The 11402-nt window shown below is 41.2% G+C and overlaps 1 protein-coding gene across 2 annotated transcripts in view; it reads right to left on the bottom strand.

Moving 5' to 3' along the window:
• Positions 1-3: 3 nt before the first annotated feature.
• The window catches only part of dhtkd1 (dehydrogenase E1 and transketolase domain containing 1), a 20455-nt gene continuing 9056 nt past the window's right edge, over positions 4-11402 (bottom strand). The window contains exons 10-18 of one of the 2 annotated variants that reach the window (XM_031282591.2): positions 10527-10666; positions 9046-9196; positions 8831-8937; positions 6332-6496; positions 6160-6242; positions 5740-5906; positions 951-1036; positions 714-846; positions 4-346 (exon numbers count right to left, since the gene is read on the bottom strand). In XM_031282591.2, coding sequence (XP_031138451.1) covers positions 745-846; positions 951-1036; positions 5740-5906; positions 6160-6242; positions 6332-6496; positions 8831-8937; positions 9046-9196; positions 10527-10666 — 1001 coding nt within the window. In that variant the 3' untranslated portion in view covers positions 4-346; positions 714-744. Of the gene's footprint in view, positions 847-950; positions 1037-5739; positions 5907-6159; positions 6243-6331; positions 6497-8830; positions 8938-9045; positions 9197-10526; positions 10667-11402 lie in introns of both variants that reach the window. The other variant, XM_036003018.1, reaches the window with a different exon arrangement.

The raw sequence follows: 11402 nt of genomic DNA, 5'->3' as shown, positions 1-11402 counted from the left end.
ATATTTTTTGTCTTTTCAGAAATCCAGTTCAAGTACTCCCTGTTCTTGCATAAATATTTCACGGATATTTCTAACAACCTATACTGATATTTTCTGTTCAGAACAGTAAAAAAAGAAAAAAGAAAAGAAATAGAAAACTTGTGCAGACTGAATGCATCAGGCGACTGAACAGTTTTGATTCCTAAAACATGGAGCTCGAACCGGTTTAACACAGGTAAGATGCAATCCCCAGTGCTACAAATATGATGGTCAGCTAACCGTGCTTCTTTACTTCTATCACATTGTAAACATGGTCTCTAAGGCCTCGATTTACAGTTGTCCTTCTTCTTGCCATTGTGCCTTGCCACTGAACACATAAAATACAGGCATAGTGAATAAGAGAGAGGGGGGAACACTTTAGAAACAAGCAGACATGAATTCAGGCATTTCTTTCAAACCATAAACATGATAATTAAAACCTGGTTGACTGTGATAATACAACTAAAATGAACACGGTTCTCTTCAACACTTCCTTTAAATTTCTTTGTTATATTATTAATTGTTACTTGTGGCCCTGTATGTGCAGTATTGCACACTGCTTGTGGGTGGGTGTTTTTTTAAACGCAACATCCACATTGTCTAAAAGGTACCGTGTATCTGCCTTGCAGCACATTTAGCAACAATGGTTTGGAGGACCACAGCAAATACCAGCATGTAGTGTGGTGCTAGTTTACTGGTTATTTTAGTTCCCAGTCTTGTTGAGTCTTAGGAGAAGGTAGCGGTGAGGATGGCCTCCTGCTGCTGGTGATGTAGAGTCCCGATACCGACAGCAGGGGCGGGCAGAGCAGGTCGGCTCACTAATCGAAGCTGAGAAAGATAGAAGAGACGCTCTAGTATGTGTAATATTAACAATTAATTTCAGAACCATTAGGCTTCATATTGTAGATTATATTATTTGAAACACTACTCACCTTGCAGGTTAGCTGCTTCTCAAACCTGGGTGCTACAAAAGCCCAGGGACCCATGTTCTGGGGCTCCTCCTGACTCCAAATAAACTCTGTCAGGGAATTTTTTTAAACATTAATCACATTGAAAGTAAAAGAGGACACAGTGTTTTGTCTTATTTGTGTAGTTTAGGGAGTTTTTGTCTTTTGCCCTTTGACCACAGAGGGTTTGATCTAGATCCAACTGAAACTGGATTTGCTTCAGTGTGTTTGTGGAGGTGAGAACAATGAAATAGAGAGCCGAAGTGAAACCTGAACTTTTTAAATGTCACTTTTCAATGACATTTGTAATAACGCAAATAACTAAAACTTCAGTCTTGGAACATACAGTACCTTCACTTAACAGTATTTCAAGCGGTTCACTCCATTTGTCTTGACGGGGAAAATAAATAATAAAAAAGGATGTAGCATAATTCTTTAAAAAATGTTTTAAGCTGGAATTATTAGGCAGCTTAATTTGTATAGCAAATGTACATGTTAGCTGTTTTGTTGTTTTACAGAAAAATAATCAGCAACAATTTTGATAATCGATTAATCGTTCCAGCTTCTCATATATGAATATTGCTGGTTTTCTGAGTCTCTTATAGTAAATTTGAATATCTTTGGTTGTTGGACAGCTAGTCCGACAATATAATATGTCACCTTGGATGCTGGTAAATTGTAATGGTCGTTTTTACTACTTTTGAACATTTCAGAAACCAAAATATTGATTGATTGATCCTAAACATAATCAGCAGATTCATTGACAATGTAAATATTTGTGTTGGAGCTCTTCTATTTTAGTTTTTGGCTGCCTTTGCCAAACACCATTTCCAATTAGCTGAAGACAAATTCAGACTCAAATTTGAGAGGCAAACTATTTGACTGAACGGGGAGGGCTGAACAGCACTGACGATTTTTAGACAGATTTTATATCCACTAGGGGGCAGATCAGGGCCATATCATCCCTGGCCAACACCGGAAGGTATTCCTTGGCTGGAGCTGCTGACCCTCCTGTCAGATGATATGCTGCCCCCACATTCATGTGCTGAATTGCATCTTGCGAACGCATAGCGTTAATTTCTGAAGACGTGCACAAACTGCGCTTCAAAGAAACGCAGGATACGCGTGGCAGCCATCTTACGTACGCGAACGCATAGTTAAAAGCAAGTATATCGGCGCCTACAGTGATGTAAGTACATGCACTGTTGTGCTGGTAAAAGTTAAAGGAGCAGTGTGTAGGATTAGGAGGGATCTATTGGCAGAAATGGAAAATATTCATAATAAAATAATTCATAATATTCATGGTTTCATTATCTTAAAGTAAGCCCCTCATATCTAAACTAGAGCTGCAACTATTAAATTGATCGGCAACTATTTTGATAATTGATTAATCCGTTTGAGTCAAATTCTCTGATTCCACCTTCTTAAATTCAAATATTTTCTAGTTTCTTCACTCCTTTTTGACAGTAAACTGAATATCTTTGAGTTGTGGACAAAATACATTTGAGGATGTCATCTTGAGCTTTGGAAAACACTGATTGACATTTTTCACCATTTTCTGACATTTTATAGACCAAACAACTAATCGAGAAAATAATCGAAAGATTAATCAACAACAAAAATAATCTGTCACGTTCCACCGCCATCTTTTTTTACAGTAGCCTAAAACGGACAAACCAAACACAGGCTCTAGAGAGGGCCTTTTGCGTTTCTTTTACCGTAGGTTCTCAGACACACTTGGAAAGGGAGCGGTGAGGGAAGGTGCAACCTCACCGCTAGATGCCGCTAAATCCTACACACTGGTCCTTTATTGGGAGAAGCTCTCTATGTGAAAACGGCATCCTTCTCTTCTGATGTGCCCTAACTGTGTTGCAGTTTGTTAGAAGAGCAAAAATCCTCTTCAGTAAATACACTTAACAACCCACAAATTCAAAGAATGATGGGTAAAGACAAGGATGTCGACACTGATAGCCTTTAGTTTCTCAGGCTTGGGAAGTCTTGCATAACAAAATGAAAAAATCGCAGCCAAAGTCTAGATTGACACTCATTGAGCTTCAGAGGGTGGACAAAATAACAGAGACACTTGATACAATAGCCCTGCAGTGACTACCAGTCTGGTGAAGCTTCATACTTTAGATTTTTGTTTGACAGATTTCTGGTTTCTTTGTGAGTTGTGTAATGTTTTCTTGAGAACTCAGTAATAATAGTGGCGACTGTCAGACTATTGAAGTTGCCGCACACTGCTAAATGGCATTCAACTTCCTGTGACTCACTTAAGGAGCTGCTTTTGTAATTGTGTTTTTGCCCAACAGTCAAATTTAGATGGCTATATCGAGGGCATTGATGAAAAATCACTTTCTTCCAAGTAGTGAATGATACAACTGAAATTTATTTCTGTTGTCAATAAAAGATAATTTCTCATTTTGAATCAAGACTGAACCATTTGTGTAGTCTGGCTATCACCAGACCAAGCTCAATCTTTTAAGATTGAACATTAGCCTGGGGAGTCTGCTCTGTATTTTCTACTGCACAAGAGGCGTGATCAACGGGCATAGTTCAAATGACTCTGTACGCAAGTGGATAGTCCTTAGACCAACGATCCGGGTGACATAGCAGCGACAGCGGCATCAATGGGTTGCTGCCATGGAGTGGTGCGCTTCGGTGGCCGGCTTGTTGAATGTAAACAAAAAGCTGCTTGGGACCCACCCAATCATTAAATGGCTTGTTTTCCTGCGAGAGGATTAGTGTCCAGGATTTATGCTAAACTGTTGCAAGTATCCGTAGGCGAACTCCCAATAGTAAAGAAATGGGATCGAGAGCTGAGCCCAGAGGGGAACACAATTAATTGGGAGACAGTTTGGGACAACATTTCCCACTGTTCCAATAACCCAAATCACCAGCAGATCCACTTCAACATATGTCATTGGACATATTGGACACCTCGTCTCTAAAGGCATTCCTACTCCCTATTGCACGTTCTGTCAACCTGAACAAACTGGAACTTTCCTGCACATGGTCTGGGAGTGTGAACAGGTGCATGAGTTTTGAAATAAAACAACCTCAATAATATCTGATGTAATAGGATGTCGAATTCCTACTGACCCGATTGTTTTGTTACTTAATGACGACTCTAAAATTACACCAGACAGACAGAGGAAAGTTTGGCTAGCCAGCTCAACCGCAACCAAGAAAATGATAGCTCAACGCTGGCTCCCCCCCCACTCGCTTTGTATAAAACAGTGGTTGGCATATTTTCTGGACATAGTTATGCTTGAGCTCTCTACAGCAAGGATTAACAAAGCCAAATCATCAACTATAGACCTATGGAAAGGTGCAGCAGCACAGGTATCAGTCCTAATGACCTCAGCATCACAAGAAGTAGAGGAAAGCGACTAGGCAAGGTATGATTTCTGTTTTTGTTTATTTGTTTGTTTGTTTTGTTTTTTCTTTCTTTTCCTCGAGAGGGTGGTTGTTCCTGTTCAAGTGTGTTTGTCTGTTCTGATGTTTAAAATGAAAAAAATAAAAAATGTATCTTAAAAAAAAAAAGGCTGCTTGGTCGCTTCTCTATCATCATCGAGTTAAACCCGCAAACAGCGCGCCAGGTGGATAAGCCAGTTTGTGATTGGTTCCCGCAAATTTGTAACGGAAGCAGGATAGATAAACGTACAGGTTTCCAGCCTGAGCTGCAGGGTGAAATCAAATCGCCGGCAGATCGGGCTGGGTTTACCCAGTCTACCATTTGTGCCTTATCAGGACAATTACAAAACAATGTGTCACACCATGAAAATATAGCGAGAATTGAAGGACATAGCCTACAACAACTAATGTTTCAGCAAGACCTAAACCTAAGACTTTTCAGCGTGTGTATTTTTAGTGGGCCAGACTACTGTGATGGTGTCTATGTAGATTTCAAAAACAAAAAAAGCAAAGTTAAGAGGATTAAAACAAAACATGGGAGCTTTTAGTTTCTCTCCATCACATTGATATCTGGAACAATCTTCCAGCAGATCTGAGTTTGCATCTGCTTTTTTATTACATTTTAGGGTTTTATTTCTGCCCTGTGCAATATGAGATCATTTTTTTTTCCTCAACTGAGGCACATGAAAGCAGATTAATTGATATTGTAAATAACTGATTATATAAACCGTCATCAGTTGCAGCCCTAAATCACATATGATGAGCTTCAGCACATTTGTTTTTACTGCGAGATTATTGTAGTGGCTGTTACTTTGTCCTCTACTATGTTTCTTTTTTGGTTTTTAAGTGATGTAAAGGCCAGAAATGGTAATGTATGGTGAGAAACGCAGTCAATTTCACGCTGAAATGTCCACAACAACAACGTTGTGAAAGTGTTAATTTGTTCATAAAGCGAGCCGTGGTTTGCTTGTAATACAGCAGTGCAAACAAAAACCTAAACAAAACATACAGAAATGAACTTTTCGTCAATGACTGGATTGAAATCAACTGTTGTGTTGTTGTGATGGCAGTTATGATGGGCAGCTGTGGCTCACTGGTAGAGCGGTTGCCTGCCAATTGGAAGGTTGGTAGTTCAATCCCTGGCCCTGCAGTCTCATGTTGAAGTGTCCTTGGGCAAGACACTGAACCCCGAGTTGACCCCAATGCTGTGCCATCGGTGTGTAAATGTGTGTGAATGGTTCCTGTACTATGTAAAAGCGCTTTGAGTAGTTGTTAAGACTAGAGAAGCGCTATATAAAAAACATTTACTTATAAAGTCAGTATGCGTACTAAGGGTAGGTGGAGGTCCTACACGTACCTTTGGCGTTGGGGTATTTTTTGAGCTCCTGCTGCAGAGCGTCCAGTGGGAACGGACATAGCTCCTCCACACGGATGAGTGCTGTGTTTTGGTTGGCTGCTGATGTCTCCCTCTGTTTTAGCAGGGCATAGTAATGTTTCCCTGAGCACAGCACCACCTTCTGGACACTGCGTAGCATAGAAATGAGTGGGCTTAATGTATGGGTTATGCTTTTTTAAGTGTCTTCCACGTTTAGCAGGTTTTTCTAAAAGGACTATTCAAAACAACCAATGACAAAACTCTTGTTTAAGAAAAGTAGTCTATGAACACTGCATTGACATCTGAAGCCTTGCAATTTGAATTATTCTTTAAATATTTTCACCACATTGAGGACACACTACAGAATACATTTTTAATTATTAGATGTTGTGACTTCTTTACCTTTCTGCTGTGACTGAAGTATCACCCAACACTGGTCTGAAAGATGTTCCTGGTGTCATTGCAGTCAGACTGGACGCTGCTCCCTGTGAAAACAACACACATTATTCAGCCACTAGCATGGAAATATCTGTGAAAGGGAGTTGGAAATGTTATATGTTTCTACAGTGCTTACAGAAAATCTGAGCAGTGTCTTGGGTCCAACCACAATGAGAGGTTTGCGGAAGTTCCGGATCATCTGTCTCCTCAGCAGGTGGAAGTACTGAGCAGAAGTGGTTGGGTTGACCACAGCCATGTTCACATTGTCACCGTCCACACCCTCTTCTTTACTGTCACACATCTAAGAGACAAAACAAGACAAGTTAGCAATCATTTACAATTCAGGTAAAAGCACATTACCAACTAGAAAGCTGCTGGTAAGAAACATCCAAACTTAAATCTGTAAAGCAGTTAACAAATAACGGCAGAGATAGAGCAGTGCTTTAAAAAAACTAATCAAAATCAAAAGATTACTGTCGTGTGACACTAAAGCTGTTAATGATGATGCCAAATGACGATTCTTAAGTGTCTCAATTAATAAACTACAGTGTGCCTATTACAGAGGGAGTAAAGAGTGATTTCAGACACAGCCTCAATGTGATGTCTTTTGTCTGCTGATTGCTAATGGACAATTAAGAGACATTAGCTCTATTGATTTGTTATTGATTACACCGGTTAGTGGCATAGTAGTTGTGTGAGGGATAAGAAATAGTGTGTTGACAACATAGCACTATATCCATTACATTTAGATTGAACTACCTTAAACGACAGACTTTGGCTGACCTGAGGCGTCCATGTTTGATTTTCAGTAGAGTTTAGATTCTCTGCCTGAGCCCGAGCCCGACCTGAGCCAAGGTCGGGCCGGGCTCGGGCCGTTATTTTCCGCCACTATCCTTGGTCCGGGCTGGGCACTTGATCAAGCAAATTTTTTTTTATTTTTTTTAGCCTAATTGGGGTGGGGAAAAAGCTATGCCATAATCAGAAATATTAGGCTATATAAAAGTAACATGTGTACAAAAGTTAGGCTGCAGTTACAAAATGCAGCACGTGTCATGCGCGGAGTCTCCTCCTCTCGCACGCATCACACCGGGCCTGCTGTGTGCTGTATTGTGTATCTTAAGTGCAACATGGAGCTTGAAGATGTAAAGAAAAAAAGAAAAACAGGAGAATTAACTTTTGAGGTAAACTGTGCTACATCGTGTCTCCCCCATCTGCAGCACTGTTGTCGGCCAGTGCGTCAGCATGCAGACCGTGGTGAAGGACAGTATTAATTAGGTGATCGAGACAAGAAAGTCTCCTATATGGTTCCGGGGCTTTGATTATGTTGATGCCTTGATCTGTTACCCACACTATTCGGCTGAGGGAGCAGCTAGGCTATAGGGTCGAGTTTAGGTTAGAGTTTTTTTTACATTTCTTCATTCGGATCCATTTGCGACCCATTCCAGTCTGAATAAACAAACAGCGCAGTTTACATGCTTCGTCCTTGTTGCATTATTCATTAAGATAATTTTAAACAGATTTCTGTAGTTCAAACAACTCGGAATTGTAGTTGACAACGTCAGTAATAACAGCCCACGTATTAAAAAAAATGTCAGGTTTAAATAGGACTCGGGCTCATAATTACAGTTAACATGTCGGGCCGGGTTCGGACGCAACGTGCACGGGCTCGGGTAGGGTCGGGCTTGATTTTTTGGGCCCGATCTAAGCTCTAATTTTCAGGCAGTAACGTAATATTAAAGGGGAACTATGCAGTTTTTTAGCTTAATTTACCTTAACTGAACAGCTTCGGAATCATTGGAATGGTTATATGACTTTTTTTTGGGTTGGATGGTGGTCGTCTCGCTTCCCCCTAGCGCCTGTGAGCGGAAAAACCACCCTTGCAACTTTGGGCCGGCGAGCCGATGGAGCGATGGAGTTTTTCACACTATTGTCATGGCTGAGCCGGCATAAAAGCAGCAGTAAGCTAGGAAAGCATTGTCGGAGGAACAGAGAAAGAGGAAACGGCAGACTGAGAGAGCGAGGGGTCAGATACGAGTAAACATCGGACCTGCGTTTTCAGAATGGCGAGAACTGAGACAAACAGAAGCCTGCAAATCTGATGCTGACCTGGCGTTCTTGCTGTTGCACTTGTAAGTATCTTTGATCAGAAACTTTATCTGCCACAGAGTTTCTTGTCAGCTTGACGTTGGCAAATGCAAGTTGCTTCTGCTCCGACAGCGTTCTAAGGCCATTGTAGGAAAAAAGAATAATGTTATGGACCCGGGAGAGAAGGGTAATATTTCGAGAAAAACCTCAGTGGACACAGCTCCGTGCGTTCGCCGGCTTCTTTGAAAACAAATGCACATGACCAGAGGGAGAAGATGGGAGGGGGAGAGTCGCCAATGAGTTTTTACGACAGTGTTGCCAAATATCTATTCCGAAGCTGTAGGTGGAGCTCTATAGAGAAACCTGTGAGCAAAAAGCGAGAAAACAGCGAAGAAATTGCCGAAACTACATAGCGCCCCTTAAATGCCAAGACTGACATATCGTCCCCCAGTTCTAATTACAACTGGGATGTTGACATGGCTATCAACACAAAATCATGAAGTGCTCAGAAACTGACATTTGACTGGCTTTACATTTCAGTCCCACAGACCTGGAGGAAGCGCTCCATACGGCAGGATGAGTGTTCGGGTCCGGCTCCATCATAGCCGTGAGGCAGCAGGATCACCATCCCACTCTGTAACAGCCACTTGGCTTCACCTGGGGACACAGCAGTTTCATATCTGATGTGTGAAGAAATTTCCAGAAATATATGATGATAAGAGTAATTGTGAATCTGTTGATAGCACAAGTGTAGTCAGAATGTACCTCCAGTGAGGAAGGTATCAAAGATGATCTGCGCTCCGTTGAAGAAATCTCCAAACTGAGCCTCCCAGATGGGAAGGAGCTTCGGCTGTGCGATACTCATACCATATTCAAATCCAAGCACCGCCTCCTCAGACAGTGGGCTGTTACACACCTACACACCCCCACACCCACCCACACACACACACCCACACACACGCCCCATACACACACGCACACCATAATATGAAACAGAAAAGGATGAAAATTGTTTGATATTATTAGGGCCCCGAGCACCGACAACGTCGGCGAAGGCCCTATTAAAATTGAAGGAATTATTATTCCAACAAATGAATCGCCTTTTTGAGGGCCTAAACATGCTCAAAAACTCACCAGAATTTGCCCACGCATCGGGGCTAGTGAAAAACATAAAAATAAAAAAATATATATACACACACACATATATATATATATATATATATATATATTTTAAGGGTTTCAGAAATAGACGTGTAAAAATGGCTGGCTAGCGCCCCCTACAAAACTTCAAAAATTGAGCTCCTGCTGTACATTTCAGGTAGACTAATGAAAATCGGCACACATACTGTATGTATCATGGCACGACGTACAAAAAAGCCTCTTGGAGCCCCGCCCTAAACTCAACAGTAAGTCCACCATTTTGAATTGACCGTGTGTAATTAGTGCATTTTTGGCCATTTCCACGCGTCATATTTTAACGAACTCCTTCCTAGAGATGTCATCCAATCGACTTCAAATTTGGTCCGTGCCATCTTAAGACCATAAAGATGAGAAGTTATTAAAAGCAAGACTTTTCATCAAACGGTGTGGGCGTGGCGGCCATTTTGAGCATTTATCGATGAAGTTGTTCTAACTCCAGTGTACATTGTCCAATCTGCCCGAAATTTCTCGTGATTGACAAGGGTCCAGGCCTCAGGAAATCTACAGGCCAATATTGACTTGTAGTCATTGCACCCCCTGCTGGCAACAGGAAATCAGCCTTATATGACAAACATCATCCGATTTACATGAAATTTACAATGTGTGGTCTAGATGTAATATTGAGCCGCCCCCTGCATTTTGACCATGCCCCTACACGTTGGCCACGTTTCACAACTCATGAACCGTTTGACATAGAGTCTTGTGTGAGGTATCAATGAACTCAACAGAGAGTTCCTTTTTCATTGGTTGTTTTCCTATGCTTTAGCCACGCCCCTTTCATAACTAAAGACCCATTTCTCGTAGACTCTTGTGTGAGGTATCACTGAACTCAGCAGAGAGTTCCTTTTTCCATTGGTGACGGTTTGCGGGGTCCGACGGTCACGCAAATGCACGGCAGAAAGGAGCGGCGTCTGTCAGTAACGTGCACAAAGGTGTGAGGGCCCGTCCAATGCTGCTTCCAGCTTTAATTTAAGAATTAAGGATATGTCATGCTTTAAACAGATTGTGTTCACACTGATGTTTTATCTGTTTTATACGGATTTTACCTCCAGGAAGCCTGTCTGCTGCGGGCTGATGTGGTTCAGAGGGATGTACATGTCATTAGTGTCTTGACACACCACCATGGCATGTCGCTGACTGAACGTGCCTCTTCCAACATCCTGTCCGCTGATTCGAATATTAAAGCCTGTAACCACAATCATTTTAAATCTACAAATCCATTTCTTGACAGCAATAATAAATAAGCAATCATAAATAAATTAGGGCTGTCAATCGATTAAAAAATGTAATCTAATTAATTACATACTGTGATTAATTAATCGAAATTAATTGCATACATAATTAACGGTGCCTGAACCGATACTTTTTAAGAAAGTAAAAAAAGAAAAGAAAAAAAAGGTACTAAACAACAGTCGGTGACATTAAAGAACGGCTTGTTTATTGCTAAGGCCATATGGTCAAAATTAAATGATTTAATAATAATGTATAACAATAACTTATTTCACTAGTAAATTGCTGTTGAACGACAAAAACAACCACCAGATGGGAAAAGACCATTCACAATAACTTCAAATGCACCACGAGGCTGTAGTTTACCAGTTTAATTGAACGCAAGTCTGTGTTGTTTTTCCGACGGCATCTGCAGATTGTTACATACCGGTGTTGAATCCTCTACAGTAAAACACAGTCAAACTTTACACCGTTTAGCATTAGCTGTCAGCATTTTAATCGTTTTTAATCCAGCTACTAGCTAGCGGTAGGCTAACGTTAGCTGCTGTCGAGTATAGTGTTAACTAGCGTCACGTGCAGCGGTGTTTGTGTTGTCTGTATCGTCTGTTTCAGAGCACCAGAGAGAAGTGCAGACATATCAGTGGCACCAGATTTCGGTAACCAGGGTTGGCAGGAAGAAGATTTTTTATAAG

This window comes from Sander lucioperca, chromosome 7, assembly GCF_008315115.2.
Source record: "Sander lucioperca isolate FBNREF2018 chromosome 7, SLUC_FBN_1.2, whole genome shotgun sequence".
NCBI lineage: Eukaryota > Metazoa > Chordata > Actinopteri > Perciformes > Percidae > Sander > Sander lucioperca.
Note: the sequence above shows the minus strand (reverse complement) of the source record. Positions and strands in the feature narration are given on the sequence as shown.